The following is an 18,700-nucleotide window of genomic DNA, read 5'->3' as shown; positions in this document are numbered from 1 at the left end:
GGGGGGGGGGGTATTCTTTCTCTTCTATAGATAAGCAACATTTTTGAATTAGGGGTTCAATTTTAGACACATTTCTAAATATTTTGACTTGTTTGATTTTTATAAAGTCATGGAAATATTTTACATAGGAGCATTGGATAGGAGGGGGTAAGGCCGGGGGAGGGGGGAGTAGATATATTCTCCTTCTTCTTACATTTTTAGATAAGCAACATTTTTGGATTCTTCCGTTTTAACAATTTTAGACGTATATATCTAAACATTTTTGACTTGTTTGATTTTTTTAATATAATAATATTTACTTCTAGATTGGTGCTTTGGTGGCATTGAAAGGAAATGATCTACAGGCGTTTACTGATATACTCAATACAAAGGTAGAAAAAAGTTCTACTAGTTTTTTTAACTGAATTCAGTACTTGTGTGTTGAGAATCTTGGGATCAAGTATTGAGCTGCATCTTAAGCAGAGACAAAGATTAATTTAATTCTTTTCAACTGTTCAGAATTTTTTCATGAACACTTCGTGACTTTATTAACGTTTTCGTCAACGAAATGTTCAATTTTGCATTCCATTTAATTAATTTGATTCATTGTAACAAGGTAGTTAACAGAAGTATGAAACTCGATACAACCAATTCATATGGAAAATTTTACAAAGAAAATAACGACAAGAAAAATTAAAATAGACTTTTTCTATATTTCTTGTACCAATAAATAAAACTAGCTTCGGAACCCAGCATTGCCCAAGGTAGTCATTGCTAGTTCCACCGCTTACCCGCGCTTTGTCGTAAATTACAATTTTAGCTATTTTTCCCTCTAAAAGTCCCACTCAATTTAGAGTTATTGATTCAAGCTAAGAACATTCCCGTAGAGTTCCCACATCAAAATTTGATGCAAATCGGTCGAGGGGTTTCTGAGTTATGATTGGACCAACAAACAAACAGACACACGAACAGAGAAAACAACTTTTTATATATAGACATATAAAAATAATAAATTGTAAAATTTGTCAAGGTTTATGTTAAGGATGTAGAAGAAGGTGTGAGAGATCAGGTGTCCTGGATTTACTCTCCAATAAAGGTATTAAAGTGACTTTGTGCATAATTTTAAGTGACCCTCAATGCAAGGATGGCATTGCCCGATTTACTACGGTACCCTCAAAAGCGTCGTTGGATCAAGTCCAAGTTAGATATTAATGTTTATAATTGTGAGAATTGATTATTCTTTCTTTACAAAAATGACTTGCACATTTCTACTGCGGGAAAAAATATAAGCCAAATTATCAATTTTACAGTACAGTACAGTACAGTACAGTACAAAAACATATTTGTTTGACTCTGAACTAACTTTCATTTAAAGATAATATATATATAGATACGCTGGCAGGTAGAAACCTCCTTCCTAAATTGCTTGTAGCAGAAAACTAATTTTTCGCCCTGACAATGCAATCAAAAAGAACAGCTACATGTGCATGTTACATTTTGAGTTTTTGGGGTTAAGGGGGTGATGAGCCAGTTCTGAGCCATGAAGAGCCAGGAGCAACCGACCATAGTAGTGTTGAATGGGATGTATTGTTCGACCGGATCCTGTCCGCTATTAGGACTTTGTCCTAGATTCGATGTACTTTTTAGTCATAATTTTTATTTAAATTGCGTTAATTTACGTATGCCATTCAGTACAACTTGCACATTTAAACTTTGTCTAGTCAAATTCCTACCTCAGTTTTATTTGCATTGATTAATTTGTTTCATTAAGTACAATATGCAGTATACATTGTTGATACTATAGTACGCATTTAGTGTTATCACGCATAAACAAAGTGATAAATTAGCAACAATCCAGAGGATAAAATGCCATGCGTACGACAGAGATGGTGCTGATTGCACTTTTTCTCAAGACCTCAAAATTTCTACCTGCCAGCGTATCTATATATATATATATTATCTTTGCTTTCATTACATTAGATTGAAACTTTCACCTAAAAAAGCGAAATATTATTGTTAATCAATAATAATTAATATTCTTACAAATTAGAGTGAGAAAAGTTTGAACCTGGTAGAACTCTGTGTTGAAGAAGATAATCTTGAGTTTATTAGAACTCTTGTTCGTCTAGGTGTACATTCTCATCTACTCAATACAATAACAGGTTCGTCTAGGTGTACATTCTCATCTACTCAATACAATAACAGGTTCGTCTAGGTGTACATTCTCATCTACTCAATACAATAACAGGTTCGTCTAGGTGTACATTCTCATCTACTCAATACAATAACAGGTTCGTCTAGGTGTACATTCTCATCTACTCAATACAATANTTTAAGCAAGGTTGTAATGCAAGGAAAGTTAATTGCAGTTGAGTTTACTCTGCGTACCTATTGAAACCAGTTCTCTCTGGGCGGAATTTGTAAACAAGTATAGATGCATCATCAGTGGTCGTTTAATATCCAAGGAGGATAAAAGCATTGAATTTTGAAAATTTTGATAATTCACATAATAGTTTTCTATGATCAGAATATTTCATTGATTTTTATATGAAAGATGGATCCCATGTCAGTCTGTGACATCCGTCTTGTGTTTACATTACCGCCCAGAGGCAGTACACTGCAACACAAAAGATGCGATGCACCTCTGAAATAAATTTTCTTGCATTATAACCTTGGCTTAATGCAATTGACCTTATCAGAAATGACCCAACAATAATGAATCTAATTAAAAAAATTCACAAATCTGATCAAACGATTTATTATCAGTGAAAGTACTACACACACACACCCCTCCCCCCCCCAAAAAAAAAATCTTTAAAATTGTATTCTTATTTCAAAAATCGATCAAAGATTTTGAAAACTCCCCAAAAACATCAAAAATAACACGAATATTATTTGGCCTTAGCTTAGCCAAATTTTTATCTGAAGGCAACATAAAAATTTCCCAAAAAATTAGGTGCAATCAAATAGATTATCAAGTACAATAGGTGGCAACAGAGAAATTAACCAATTATACACGACGTCACAAGTGTCAAATATAACAAGGAAAGCGAAATTTTTTCATATTAGTTGACATGTTTTCCAAGATTAAATAAAAAAGTGTAAAAACAGAAACTAAAGAACACATAACATTGCACTTATTTTACTGTAAGAAAAGCACTTTATTCTAAAATTATCACTATTATTGATGATTTTGTCGGACACAAAAACTGAAATGACACTTGTGACGACAGAATACAGCTGTACTGAGAGTGTACAAATTCTACATTGCCATCTATTGTACTAGAATCTATTAAGGTGCAATAATCTGAAATTTTTAGAAATTGTTTTTGATAGTGCATTTTTTTAATTTCTCCGATAATTAATCGTGCTATCAGAATAGCATGGACCATTTTTCTTATTTCACCGTTTTTTTGGGGTCTGACTGGGGACACAACCCCCCCCCCCCCATTCCGGTAGACGGTTGGCTTAATTCCAATATTGATTATGTCTTCTCAAACTAAACACATGCATTCTCTTCTACAACATTAGCCTGGTATGCTAGCGTTGTTTCCGTATTCCTAGAAGTGAAATAGAACTAAAATAGAACACATTTATAAATTTATTAAGTTCGGTCATCTTTCCTTCCTGAGAAATACAGAGCCTTTTTCACAATCGTTGTTGAACAGGACAACCTTGAACCCTATTTTTTCAAAAAAAAAGAATTTTGTTTTTTTCTACAAATTATTGCTCGCTTTCCATCTATTTTGTTTGCATTCTCACTGAACGATCGTTCATTAAAATCGTTTGTTCAAAAATATCGTGCATTCAATAAAATTGCTTTGTCAGTAAAAGACGTTTGTTTTTTAAAAATTTTGTTTAAAATAAGCATTCTTTCTGTAAAAAAAACTTTTGTTTACTAAAGTTAGTTCGAAAAAATCGTTTGTTTGGTTAAAAAATCTAAAGTTTTTCAAAATCGTCTAAAAGATTTGTAATAGTTTGGTTTTAAAAAAATTAGTTTTTTCATTTTTCTGAATAATCAAATATTAGTTTATACACAAGAAGTCTTTTGTAAACTAAAGTCATGTGTTTGTATATTTATAATGAATAATTTGTCTTATTACTAGTATTTAAGCTCTAATCTAGGTAGCCTTATTTTTTTATGTTTAAATATTACCTTTAACCATATTTATCAAATCAATGATAAAGTGCAACAGTTAAATTGTGTTTAAAGCAAGGTTGTAAAGTAAGGTTAGATATTCTGGATGCACTCCAACCAATCCAATGTATTAAAAATGTCGTCTCCATAGCATTGGACACTTAAAATGTATGTGACAACGATGCTGGTAAAAGGAGGGGGGGGGGGGGAGTTTTTTTCCGCTTTTTACAGCTGACCAGTGAAGAAAACCTTGCCAGCAACATTTGTTTGGTTTGTTAGACATTTTATAGCTTTGTTCAGCTACGACGACCTCACCTAGTTAGCTTAGGAAATCGAAGCTAAATCAGAGCTAGTAATTTATTATTTCATGAGGATTTTAACTCTTCATTTAAACAAAAACGACATTTCTATCACATTGAAGCGCATCCAGAATATCTTAATATACAGTCTTGATTTAGGATATGCGCCATTGCACCGTGCCGTCCTTCTTGGTAAACACGAGATTGTTAAACTCTTCATTGACAACTCAAGGTATAGACTTTGTGAATGCTGAGTGCTCTCTGGACCCGGATTTCATTACGAATCCTATTTTCTATTTTTTTCGAATTGCAAGCTTTCAAGTACTCAAAGAGAAGCTTCTCTTTGTTTCCATGTTAATGTGTATCCTGTATCCTTACTGTTTAAAAGCTTATTATTAATCAAAATTGAAATCTAAATACGTCTTCACTCTATTGATAAAATCGCTTACCCAGTACACTTTTCCACAGTTACTGCAGGAAACTGATAGAAAAATTATTAATATTCATAAACTAGATTTATCAAAATAATTCTGCTTTGGATACATAATAATACAGCATAAAGGGTACACGAAAGGGTAGTTTAAATTGCACCCTGCAACCGACGGGTTTCCCGACTCTCTAGCACACTCGTACGTGAAGCGATCCGGCTGGCAAGCACATTTATTGTAACGTTTTATTCATAATTTTTACTTTTATCTCCTGACAACGCTTTTGTTACTTAATTTTATTTGTATTCACAAGATACAGAATTAAAGGATACTTGGAGAACAGTTATCATTAAATTTCTTTTAAAAGGTTTAATGTTGGTTTAAAAAATTGAGTTTTGGGCTAGTATAATAACCCCCTCTTTGTCTTTCGTGTCCACTCCCTTAAAGCTTTAAACGCTATATGAACGTTGATTATTCCACATTTTTGCATTAAAACAACTAGCTGAAGTGCCCAGCGTTGCCCGTGGAATTTTTAAAAAATGAACTAAAAAATTATTTTTGTAAAAAAAATTATAATTTCGAAAAAAAAATGAATTTGTTACCCCCGAGGTACTCAAGAATTCCCTTAAAGAATGGTCCAGTACAGGTTTAACGAAAACCGTTAGAAAGCCCTCTTTTAAATGAAAGGTTACTTGAAACGACAGTTCCTATAAATGTATTTAAATGAATTGATTTTTCACCACAAACTCAAATTTTCTGATCCTTATAATCTGAGAAACTTGCAATGTTGTAGACCTTTGATATTTCAACCGATGAATAATCTACATCAAAGGTTTACACCATAACGTTACAAAGAAATAGGGGGTAGGAAATTAAAGTTCGGTTACTGTCTTCTAGGACTGAGTTTGATGTGAACTCCCGCTCTGGAAGATTGAAACGAGGATATACTGCTCTTCATCTAGTTGCTGATAATCCTACAGACAATCATTTACAGTGTTTAGACATTCTTCTTGGTAATAATCAATCAATTTATCAATCTATTAATCTATTAATTACGTAAAAGGGAGTGTACGTGTTTTTTCATGTGACTCGACATATTGGTGTATTGGAAAACTGAAGTTTTTTTCTGCAATACATTTTGCGAATTGCAGTTGCTTAAATCTTTTTATAGAGTGTAAAAATCCAAAAATTGAGAAATATAAATTATTTGTATCTGTAACAAGTCTCAAGAAATCCAACATAATTAAGGGCCAATAATAAAGATGTTAATTTCAAGAGATCCCTGCAATTTTAATGTTGATAGTCCGGTTCAAAACCCTTGAAAATTGATCAAGAATGAATGAGATATCATTGTTTTTCGAACTGAAATTGAGTTTTTTTTCATTCATTGGTTTTTCATATTCAGTAACCTTAAGGGGGGAATTGGACAATGAACAAGCTTCTCGTTAAATGGAGTAATTATCTCATCAATCCCTTTGTATGTTTAGCGCATAGATTAATAACAATACAGATCGAACACTAGATGTCGTCATTTCAAGATTTAGGCATTTTTTCGTTCACAATAACACTAAGTCAAAAGCTCAAAGGAGTTACGCGCATGCACTCTCTATGTCTTAAAATTCAGCGCTGCATACGCGTAACTCGTTTTGGCTTCTACATAAGGATTACTGTGAACGAAAAGCACTTAAATCTTGAAAATACGATAGATATTTGTCTATCTGTATAGTTATAAACCTATGTCTAACACCATGAAGGTTGTGAGGGTATTGATGTGAACTGCCTGGATTGTAGCAGCACGGTCAGTCCTCTCTACCTGGCAGCAAAGAAGAAAAATGAATCTGCTGTCAGGGATAGAAAATGACTAAAAGTAGTTTGGAAAACACAACTGTCATTTTTCTAGATTTGAGTTTTTTAACAAATCTGAGTTATTCACTCTAAACTGTTCGTTGAGTTTTGCCACAAGCTTGCAGATTTGTTAATGCATATATCTTTGTAACCCGATGTCGTAAACCTTTAATATTTCAAAATGTAAATGTAAATAAAGTAGATTAAGTTTGAAAGGTTTACACCATTAGGTTGCAACGATATGGATATCAGAAAATTAGAATTTTTTACAAAAATTCAGTTCCTTCAACAATAAAGTTTTTTTAATTGGATCTATAAAATGTTAGAGGTTACAATTTAAAGCAAATATCTACAAAATAGTTGAAAAATTTTCCAATATTTTTCTCATTTTTCACCATATAAGGAAACTGATTGAAAATGGAGCTGCTTTTGACATTAAGGTATTATTAAGGATTATTTTTTGCTCGAATATGAAATATTTTTACTATTATGGTTACTTAATATTAAATATGTTCATTGTTCAATGGTCATGGAATTTATATTGAAATGATTTTAGTGATACTTATTTTATGGAGGTAACGAAGAGGGAAGGAGACATTGCAGAGTCTTTTATTCTAAAACTAGATTTTACCAAAAAAAAGGGAAGGTTATCATTTTTTAAAAATATTTTTTAAATTTAAAAGTTTTTATCAAAAGAATTAATTCACAGAATGAAGTATAAGATAAAGCCCTGTTTTGCCAACAAAAGCTAACAGAGGATAGAGTTGTAAATAATACAAAGTGATTCAAAGGTTGCGGACGCTTCAAATTAAAGTTTTTTGAGTTTGCGAGGTTAAATAAAGGCGTTGCGACCATAGATAAAGATAGATTGCGCATAAGACGACATTTTTCATCTTGAAGGTTTAAATGTACAGAGATATTTTAAAGATATTCTTATTATATAGATTAATTAGGTCGGTTGTGAACATTGGCTGTTCTTATGTCATTCAGTACTTGTGGTGTACATGAGTTCTGTAGAGAGAAATTTAAGTTAGTTTAGTCCTTCTCATGTCCTTCTTCAGTTCTCGTCAATATGATATATTGCTCAGTGAAATATTGTTGTTCAAATAGCCAGTCCCTGAGTTATTTTACACTCTATTATGAAATCCATTAAAACATCAAACCACCCCGCTTATCATTGAAGTACACTTTGACCCCTAGAAGTATGAGTTCGCGGACTGTACAATTCTTGGTGATTTTGCGTACATAAGCTATCTATGTTTATTTATTTTCTATGGTTGCGACACTTTAAAGTCAACCCATGTCTTAAAAATGTATGAAACTTCTCCCAGGTGTCTGGATTTATTTTACTTTTCTATATTTCTCACAGAACAGAGATTAGAATAGAAGGGAAATAAGACTGTGCCATGGTATGAATTGTTTAAGTCCCTTTGAGCCTGGAAAGAAGTTCAAAGTGTACAATTCATGAACATCTTCACTAATTTATCGCAGTACATCACCATAATACAGATTTAGAGAAAATTAATTATTTTTCAAGAACTTTCTATAAAAAGATGTTCCAGAGTCAATAAGGATAGATGAACAAATGTGTGAAGTACACCTGCAGAATGGAAACAGTACAATAAAATGGCGGTTTTACTCATTGTTCTTCTTAATTCCACTCTATTCTTATCTAATCTCTTTGATATTTCTAGGTCGGCAGAACTAGCAAAACTGTGGAAGATTTTATAAAGGAAAACCTACCCCAACTTCAGCTAAGGACTATAAGGAATGTATTGTTAAAATTTAACTTTTTTACTGTTTATAACTAGGTACAAGCTGGAGAATTTTAAACTATTCTGAATCATATTGTCATTTTATATTTGTAAAAACTAAAATTCGCAATTCAAAAAAAAACAAAAACAACTTAAAGCCATTTTCATATTTTTTTCTTAAGAAATTTACTTATGCAACTTAACTTTAACAAATAAGATAAATTTATCTTTGGAATTTTTCTGATATAAAAATCTAAATTAGTGAAGTTTTGACAATATATTTTTGGAAAAAAGGGTTAAGAAACCTCGACAACGCGAAGATAATGTCAAGGTGAGTAAAATACAATTTTACCGTTGGGGTACACCGTACATATTTCTCCTGATGGGGCGGCGAATTATTATGAAAGTTTCCAGAGGGAAAATAAAAAGATGATTATTGGTTAGGCCCTTTTTTGATAATCATCTCCCATATGAATGTTTTTCAAAATCTAATAAAATCAATTGAAAGAGATAAATCGAAGTCCAATGTTGTATTTCTCGTTTTATATGTTTACAAGCATGCATTGTCTTAAAGGAAGAGGGGAAGTGATCATATCTGTTTGCTTTTTAAAAAAAATGAGACGTTTTTATGTAAAGTTATCTTACAAGTCTATAAGTTTCCATGCTCTAGGAAAGGATGATAACCATTGTATCGAATGTATCCCCGGATTCTTTAAACCTTCATCAGCTGTTCCTTGAGTTCCGCCATCTTAGTTTAAGTGTACACGATGCCAGCAGAGGATTCGAGGATTTAGGTATTTTTATAATTACAGGCTTGTATATATATATATATATTTTTAAAGAACATCAAGGGGAAATAATTTCAAAACTTTAAGGTATATTAGGATTAGCATCTGAAACGTTGAAAAATGCTACTTTGATGAGCAATTTTTTCAAAGATTTTTTATAACCTTTTTCATTTGCCGTAATCCTGATTTTTTTAGTTGAGAAGTGTTGCAGAAAAGGCCTTCATGACTTTGCCCAAGTACTCTTCAATAAGGAAGGCTGAAAACGACAAAAATGATCTAACAATGAAATCATATAATTGAATATGACAGTTGCAAGATGTTAGGAAGAAATATAAAAAAGAATAAAGAAATTAATTTACTGTATATTTATTAAATAAATAACAATAGGATTTCGATGACATAATACAAAAATTTAAACCCCATCAGTATTTAATGATAAATCATTGTGCTATGCATTGCATTCGGGTTTATCATTGACTCCCTTGGGGGTTTAAATTTCCATTGGTTAAATTTTCATTGGTTTAAATTTTTCTGATAGTAAATGATACAAACAAAGGATGAGACTTTAATTACAACCTAAAATTCCATAGATTTGATGATTCGAAGGTTAAATCTGGTCTTTTAGTTATAATATTTAATAAAATTAATTTCTCATTCTTTGTGGGTAAAATTTTACATTGTTGCACTCAAGTATTTAGGTCTTTCCAAATTTAAACGAAATTTTAAATAAATATTTTTTTTATTCGTCGCCATCTTGTTAGAACGCTGACCCAAACCGGTTTGGATCCGGTTCTTTGTCTTGTCCAATTCTTGATGCGGCGGAGAGATCAGATTATAGACTGGCACAGGTACAACTTTTTTTCAAGACTTGGGATTTACTGGCATCAAATTATTTCTGTTTTTTTTTATATAGAAGTTATAATAAATAAGTATTTTATTTTTCTAAATAGGACATCCCCTTTAAAAAAAACTGCTATCTGAAACATTTTTTTCTAATCTCTGAACAATCAGTTTAAGTATTCCTGTATTGTGCAGGTGCTGGTTAGAGCAGGAGCTGAGATGAGCCAAGTTAAAGAGAGAACAGAGGAAACTGTACTGCATTGTCTACTCAAGAATTACAATAAGGTAATTATCTAAAATGCATTGTACTGTATTGTACTGTATTGTATTGTAATATACTGTATTGTACTGTAATATACTTTATTGTACTGTATTGTATTGTAATATACTGTATTGTACTGTAATATACTTTATTGTACTGTATTGTACTCTATTGTACTGTATTGTACCTTGTTGTACTGTATTGTACTGAATTGTGCTTTATTATAATGTTTTAAACTGTAGTATACTATGGGGTACTCTATTGTACTGTATTGTACTGTATTGTACTGTAATATACTGTCTTGTACTATATTGTACCTTATTGTACTGTATTGCACTGAATTGTACTTTATTATAATGTATTTATCTGTAGTATACTGTGTTGTACTTACTGTGCTGTATTGTACTGTATTGTACTGTAATATACTGTATAGTACTGTATTGTATTCTATTGTACTGTATTGTACTGTAATATACTGTATTGTACTGTTTTGTATTGTATTGTATTGTACTGTATAGTAAGTTGTACTGCCTGAACTTTGTTGTACTGCGTTCTCAATTATTAATAGTATTGTATTGCAATGTTTCAGCTAACAATGTAATTAGCATATATGTGTATTGTACTGTAAAATAGAAATATGGTATAGAGACTGAACTCAATCATTTATTTTAAACATAGTACGTTGTAATACCCGATTTTTATTTGTTAAACAAATTTTAAAAGAAACTGATAATTTTTCTCAAACATAGAGTTCAAATACTTACTCGTTAAATTTAATATTAGGTTGCCAAGATGTCGGGATAAGATCATGGGCTTTAAAAGAATTTTTCTAGGAAGCTTAACCTTTTATATAATCTTCATTATATTTTATATAATCTTCATATTATAGAGGACGTGAGTCAGACTCTAATAAAAACGCATAAATAACTTCCAGTATATATATTTCTTATAACTTATTACTAGAGGGTTCAGAACTAGAGTTAATAATGATATCACACATGTAGTGTTTTATCAGTACTATGCCCCGTATCCGTTCTATCTCATTCTGTTGAATTTTGTGGAACTTGTTCAACGCGGCCAGGCATCGTCTTCCACAATATTATATTTTATATAATCTTCATATTATATTTTATATAATCTTCATATTATATTTTATATAATCTTCATATTATATTTTATATAATCTTCATATTATATTTTATATAATCTTCATATTATATTTTATATAATCTTCATATATGATCTTCATTGAGACATATTAATCATTTTAGACCTGTTATAGGATATTGAGGAAGATTTTTCGAGATTCCTTGAAATTCTGTTTAACAAAGACGACATTAAAATCAGGTATTGTCATTACGTATTTTTAGATTTTGGATATTTTTTTCTGGCCATAATGTGCTCTCAAGAAAATTTTTAAAAATCACATTCTTTAAAAAGAAAATTAAACAAAGCTTTTACTTAATTTTTTTATTTTCTGGTAAAACGTAAACCGGAATTTTTTTTACTGGTTTAAGCTTTATAGTGTTTAAAAATGTTCGTTCAATCTCTTTCGCGAAAATTTCGTTCAGCCAACGAAAATGTGTACGAAAACTAAAATTTTCGTTAAAAATTGTTTGAGTAATTTGCGAAATTCGTTCGGCATTTTCGCGAAATTCTCGAAATTCACGAGATTTGTACAAAACTTTCAGGAATTCGTTCGAAATTTTTGCGAAATTCGTTAAAATTTTCGACCTTTCCTTCAATATCTAATTTTTCTCGCAAAAATATAATCTTCTTGATGCGAAATATTTCGATTTTTATCGAACGAAAATTGAACAAAAATTTCGCGAAAATGAGGTCGAACATTTCGTCGAAAATACATCGAAATTCACAAAAATATTGAACGAAAATGAAAAAATTTCGTTCGTTCATTTTCGCGAATTTCGTTCAACAAAAATTTCGATGGAAACCCTGTTAGGCTTTCGATTGATTTTCTTCAAAATTCACTTATGTTAAAGTTTTATCTAAGAATGGGAAGAGTGCAATTTTCCCTCTTTTTTTACTCCGGAAAACTTACAGTTAAAGTTACAGTATCCGGGGTTTATATCAATTCACTAAAGACGACTTTTGTTTCTAGGCTTTAGATTCTGATTTTTAACAAGCATTTTTCAAATTAGAAGCTTACATCTAAATAAAGAGAATCGGATATATATCTTTGTTTCCACGCTGCTTGAAAGCTAGTTAGGAAACAGAATTTGAATATAAAGTCGTCTTTATTGTATTGATATATACGACGACGACTGTAAATAAGTATTTGCAGGCGCAGTATTGACCTGGTTCTGAACAGAAAGGATTTGACCGGTGTTACCCCTCTCCATTACGCTACGGAGAAATGTTCCCAAAATGTCGTGAGGTAAAATAACTCAAATAATTATAATAGATAAATAAATTTTATTATTAAAATTTTACTCATATTTTTTGTAAATACACGTTTTCTGTAGATTAATTTAAATAATATTAACATAACATTGATCAGTCGATGGTTTTCAGGGTATCGTTGTGAATCGGGCTTTGTCATATTTGCATGGAAGGTCACTTATTTACTTTCAGAGCTTTGCTGAGACGAGGAGCAAACATTGGAATAAAGAATATGTGGGGAGAGATACCTATTTCAAGGTAGAATTTAATAGATGGTTATGTTACTATTTATTTATGTAACTAGTGCTGGGCACTTTCTGACTTTTTCCGTTTGTTAACAGTCAGTTAAAATTGTTACATTTTTTTCTGGTAGCTGTTTGTTTTTTTAGGAAAACGGAATGTTCGTTTCCTGAGCGGTATTTTCCCAACCATCTCAATATTAATAACAGCATTATCGTCACATAGTTAACTATTAGTTAACTATGTGACTATGTGAATAGTTAACTATTAATTTATGTAAAAATAGCTGGACAAACATTAGAAAACATCAAAACACGTAAAAAACCCATCAAAATGCATAACATTTTTTTAGTTCAACAAATCAGCGAGGCATGTTTCATGCAATTTTAAGCCTAAAAAAACGAGATTCACCGATTTTTAAATACATCCGTTTCCTTTTTTTTCAATAGTTAATTCTTGACTTTAAAAACAAATATTTCCATTTGTTAACAATATAAAATTTAATGTTTTTGCCGCTCGTTAACGGGCTTTCTGTTAATTTTTTAAAAACCTCCGGTTCCTTAACAGTTCTTTGCCCAGTCCTATGTGGAGGGTTTCCAGCGAACAAGGAAAATCGTTTCGCAAAAATTTAGTATATTTCGCGAAATGAAAAATGCAAAAATTTTGCGAAAAAATTTTGAATTTAAAATTCTTTGCTTCCATATTTTTCACGTAAAGTTTGCGAAATACGAGCGAAAATTTTTGCATTTTTTCGCGAAACTTTTCGTTCGATTGAAACCCTAGTCCTATGTAACTTAAAGGATTGGACATCCTAAAATTCGGTTTAAATGTTAAATTGAATTTTAAAAGTTTAAATTAAAAATAGGATTTGTCCACGTCTGCTGGAAGAATTCTTGGACCAAGACTGTATAATTGGTAATTTAATTAATATTATATTTATTATTTTATCAAGAATTTAAAAATAATAGAATTTCAGGAAACAATTCTTACAAATCAATTCAATAAAATTCACAGTTAGTTCTTTTCAAAAAATTAGTTAAAATGAAAAAAAATAATGAATTATGTTTAGTTTTTCCCACAAAATAAATTATCAGATTAAATATAGGACTAAATTTAAAATGATTATTTGGTCCTGATTTGGCAATAAGTGAAAAACATAGTTTTTTTTGGTACATAAGCTGTACCAACCTGGGTCAAATGTAGCACTTTTTGGAAATACTAATCACGCTTATATAATATTTTTCTTTTGAATTATGCGTTTGACTGTTGGTAATAATAATAATAATAATAATACTGTACTACTACTACTGCTGATGATATTAATAATGATAATAATGATAATACGGTACTACTACTACTGCTGATAATATTGATAATAATAATAATGATAATAATAATACTTATTCCTATAAAATTAGTATTAATAATAATAATAATGATAATAATAATACTTATTCCTATAAAATTAATATTAATAATAATAATAACATTGATAAGGCGATGGTGAAGTTCATGATAAAGAGTTTTCTTTGACTTTCAAATATTCTTTTTTGGCCCCAGATCCACAGGTCAGAGATTTACAGTCGTAGAATGTAATAATGATCTTAGAACTGGCAATAACGACCTTAGAACAATAACGATCTTAGAACTGGCAATAACAATCTAAGAAGTTAGAACTTGCAATAACGATACTAGAAAATAGAATAACGATCTAGGAACTGGCAATAATGATCTAAAAACCAAAAATAACAATCCAGAACTGGCAATTACAATCTGAGAAGTTAGAACTGGTAATAACGATCTTAGAACTGTCAATAACGATCTTAGAACTGAGAATAACGATCTTAGAATTGGAAATAATAATCTTAGAACTGACAAAAGCGATCTTAAAACTGGCATTAACGATCTTATAAATGACAAAAACGACTGGCAATAATGATCTTAAAACTGCAATGCTGATCTAAGAACAGAGAATAACGATCTTAGAACTGACGAAAACGACTTTAGAACAATACCGATCTCAAAACAGGCAAAAACGAGCTTAGAACCTTGACGATCATATAACTGGCAATCACGATCTAAGAACGGAGAATAATGATATTATAACTGGCAATACCTTGGAATTGGCAATAACGACCTTATAACAATAGCGACCCAAGAACGAATGCTATCACAGAACTGGCAATAATAACCTTAGAACAATGATTATCTTATAACAGGCAATAATGGTCTTAGAATTGGCAATAGCGTTCTTAGAAATGACCAAAAACAACCTTAGAACCATAGCGATCAAAGAACTGAAAATAACGATCTAAGAACTGACTATGCGACCTTCGAATGATAGCGATCTTAGAACTGACAATAACTATCTTAGAACTGAGAATAACGATCTTAGCAATCAATGCCGATTTTAGAACTGATAATAAAGATCTGATTGTGTTTAGAGTCTACCTGAGCCCTACCGTCCTCCCCTTGAACTAGATGAAGCGCTTCAGCCACTAAACCAGGAGGTTAACAAGATAAATGATAACAAGGCAAGATTTTTAATCAATAATTTTAAACCCTTTTTTTAAAGTCCCCCCTGATACATTACATATGAATGGGGGGGCTTGGTTTAAAAAAAATAATAATGATAGTATTGATAATAATATGATAATAAATTAATAATTTATTTCAACATATGAATTTATGATGCTTTTTTCACAATACGGTCAAGGGCTTAAAGGTCTGATCGACCGTTACAAATTTAGCTCTGATGCGTACAAAATGTTATAAAGATTAAATAAAACATAATAATACAAAATAAAAACAACAACATAATAAAATAAATGGACTTTGGCGCTGAATAACAAAAGCAAACAAAGTATTTCTGCTACGAGCAGGGATTTGGGATTGCCAGAATAAAGGGCTAGTGCCGAATACAAAATAAATTTATAGTAATCCAATTATTTTCAATCTAAACAGAAGGGTATTTTTTATTTAGTAGAATGTACCATTTTTCTCTCTATAGTCTGTAAAAAGCTGTTAAATGTACATTTACACCCTGCTTCAGGTAAAAAACAGCCAGTTCGACACTTGAAAGGAACCGCAGTTTCCAGTGTTCTTTGCTATTTGGAATTTGAACATGTCTTGGTGTTTTTTTTTCAAAAGAAATCTCTTTTTTTGGTTCATTCCATTGTTTTCTAGGAGAGAAAGACAGCTTTGCCTGAAACAGAATCCCTTTGGTATATGGGACAAAGTAAACAGCACAGGTTTATTACATTTATTTAAGCATTTTTTTCAAAAAAATTTTTATTTGTAAACTGCGCAAGAAGAAAAAACTATTAAATTACTAAAAGATTTTTATTATAAGATATGATCGAAAAAGATGGTAGTATATAAGCCAAGTGTTAAATTTTCTAATTCAAAGGAATTGAGTCTTTCCCACAAACTTTGATTTTCTAATTCCTATATCTTTGCAATCCAATGTCGTAGACCTTAGAGATATTTTAAGATATGATTTCTGTTAGATTAAATAATCTGAGTTTAAAATATCGAAAGTTTACACCATCACGTTGCATAAAATTAGGAATCAAAAGCTTTAAGTTTGTGGAAAATAGTCAATTCGTTTATATTTAAATAAAAACTTAATCTTCCATCTAAAAAAAGGATAAAAATTAGAAAGACCTTATCTGCTACTATTTATTTAATTGTTTTAGTATCAGCAATTCATTATATAAATACGAGAATTATGATTACCCTTTTTTCCTACAAGGATGCCATATTCTCTTGCCCCTCCCTTGGCTTCCGATTAAAAGTAAACATTTTAAATAAATATATTTAAGACATCTTTTGAAGCACCCAGTGATCACAAGTTTTCTCTGGTTCAAATGGGAAAGAATGCGACCTTACTTTAACAGGTTATTTTTTCCCTTTTTTTTACACTTTTTTACCATCTTAGATTTATTAAGAAAATTTTAAAGTTTAAAGATAAATGTTTAAAACATTGTTAATTTTCATTTTATAAATATTGTATATTTATCAATTTGAATCATTTTATGAATACTAGGCAAAACTAGTGAATTTTAGTGATTAGTGGTAAACGTACTGGGTTACCCACAAAGGATGAGACTTCAGAGACGACTTAAGCGAATTTATGCTACTCATGACTCCTTGCCAATATCAACTTTTTTTTCTTTTTAAAATCATAAAATATGCAATTAAATACTAAATTTAAGACAGAAGATTAGATTTAAACTTGGGATTATCATATTTTGAGAGTTTCTGGTCGTATTCTTAGTCTCCTCCTTTGTGGGTAACTCTGTATAATAAACCTACAATTGTACTGCAGGAACCTACGGTTGTACCTACTGTACGTTTTTATTCTAACTTGGTTCATCTTTGAACAGTTCGGAGGGGTTGGTCAGAAACCAGCGATAAGGTATCTATAAATATAAAGTAGTAATCTTTCTTGTTTGTTTGTTTGTATGCCCTCTCATAACTTAGGAATCACTGGACTGATTCGCCTCAACTTTTTATTGGGGAAATTTGGAGACCCATGGACATGTTCATAGCTTGATTCCCAAGCTAGTGTTTAATCATTTTAATAGGACTGTCTCTGTAAATCATATATTTCCTTGAAATCTTGATCTCATTTATAAAGTGGAAGATATCGTCATTTTTTTAACCTATACTTGCAACTAAGCCAATTAGAAAGGAATTGAGTCTTTGCCACAAACTCTGATTTTATAATCCCTATATCTTTGCAACCCTATGTCGTAGACCCTAGATATTTCAAACTATGCCATCTGTAAGATCGAATAACTTAAGTTTGAAATATGAAAGGTTCGCATGATCAGACTGGAAAAATATAGATAATTTAAGTTTGTGGCAAAGACTCAATTCCTTTCATCCAAATGTTTAAAGAGAAGGTAGATATATAAATATATTAAACAATTTTGATCAGACAACGCATTTTAAAAAGACTGTAAGCGAAATTTCAAGTGACCCTCCGATGTCCGATGTCCGATTAACAAGGGTACTCTTAATAGCTTTGTCTGATCAATTAGATATTCATGTTTAAATATTTTAAAAAGTTTTATTTTCAAGATCGAGGGTTCTCTACAATTAGATATTCATGTTTAAATATTTTAAAAAGTTTTATTTTCAAGATCGAGGGTTCTGTACAAAAGTAGCTTGCGCATTTCCAGTACGGGAAAAAATATATGAAGTAGCAAAAAAACAATAATTTTCCGTCTTTATCTCTTTTTCTTGGATATTATTTGATTAATCGAGTTAATTTCCCTAGTTCACATTCTCTTTGCAAATTATAGATGTAGTGCAATTTGAGGATATAGCAGCAGAATTTATTGGATTTCAGAATTGCATGCATAAAATATTCTTAATTCTTTTATTCCAAAATACGGATGAATTTTATATAATTGTGATATAATATTATTTCAATCAGAAATTTTGCCGTTTTTTTAAATTTGTAATTGTTATATATATATAATAAAGCTCTTCACTCAGATATTTGTATTAGCCAAAGCTGGTCAAACAGCTGAACCAAATTGAAAAAAAGGGAGCCCTTGGGTGCTTGAGGGTAACATAGGCTAAATTATTTTTTCTTAAAAATTAGAAATCTTTTTTCAAGTATTTTTAGAATTCCACGGGCAACGCTGGGCACTTCAGCTTGTAACTTATATATTTCTAAATATATTATGGGTGCATTCCAAGAAATAAACCGGT

General features: G+C 30.8%; 1 protein-coding gene across 1 annotated transcript in view; it reads left to right on the top strand.

The window, feature by feature from the left end:
* Positions 1 to 18,700, top strand: part of LOC111698148 (transient receptor potential cation channel protein painless) — a 46,065-nt gene that overhangs the window by 858 nt on the left and 26,507 nt on the right. The window contains exons 2-23 of the mRNA XM_023468406.1: positions 306 to 371; positions 1,022 to 1,075; positions 2,030 to 2,141; positions 4,576 to 4,648; positions 5,742 to 5,857; positions 6,599 to 6,692; positions 7,093 to 7,129; positions 8,384 to 8,457; positions 8,738 to 8,774; positions 9,114 to 9,237; positions 9,427 to 9,482; positions 9,993 to 10,079; positions 10,267 to 10,356; positions 11,616 to 11,680; positions 12,636 to 12,728; positions 12,926 to 12,991; positions 13,839 to 13,888; positions 14,471 to 14,541; positions 15,418 to 15,507; positions 16,160 to 16,224; positions 16,798 to 16,872; positions 17,304 to 17,393. Of these exons, the coding sequence (XP_023324174.1) occupies positions 306 to 371; positions 1,022 to 1,075; positions 2,030 to 2,141; positions 4,576 to 4,648; positions 5,742 to 5,857; positions 6,599 to 6,692; positions 7,093 to 7,129; positions 8,384 to 8,457; positions 8,738 to 8,774; positions 9,114 to 9,237; positions 9,427 to 9,482; positions 9,993 to 10,079; positions 10,267 to 10,356; positions 11,616 to 11,680; positions 12,636 to 12,728; positions 12,926 to 12,991; positions 13,839 to 13,888; positions 14,471 to 14,541; positions 15,418 to 15,507; positions 16,160 to 16,224; positions 16,798 to 16,872; positions 17,304 to 17,393 (1,685 nt within the window). The remainder of the gene's footprint in view (positions 1 to 305; positions 372 to 1,021; positions 1,076 to 2,029; positions 2,142 to 4,575; positions 4,649 to 5,741; positions 5,858 to 6,598; positions 6,693 to 7,092; positions 7,130 to 8,383; positions 8,458 to 8,737; positions 8,775 to 9,113; positions 9,238 to 9,426; positions 9,483 to 9,992; positions 10,080 to 10,266; positions 10,357 to 11,615; positions 11,681 to 12,635; positions 12,729 to 12,925; positions 12,992 to 13,838; positions 13,889 to 14,470; positions 14,542 to 15,417; positions 15,508 to 16,159; positions 16,225 to 16,797; positions 16,873 to 17,303; positions 17,394 to 18,700) is intronic.

This window comes from Eurytemora carolleeae, unplaced genomic scaffold, assembly GCF_000591075.1.
Source record: "Eurytemora carolleeae unplaced genomic scaffold, Eaff_2.0 scaffold235, whole genome shotgun sequence".
NCBI classification, from domain to species: domain Eukaryota; kingdom Metazoa; phylum Arthropoda; class Copepoda; order Calanoida; family Temoridae; genus Eurytemora; species Eurytemora carolleeae.
The sequence above is the reverse complement of the archived record's forward strand: the minus strand, read 5'-3'. Positions and strand labels throughout refer to the sequence as shown.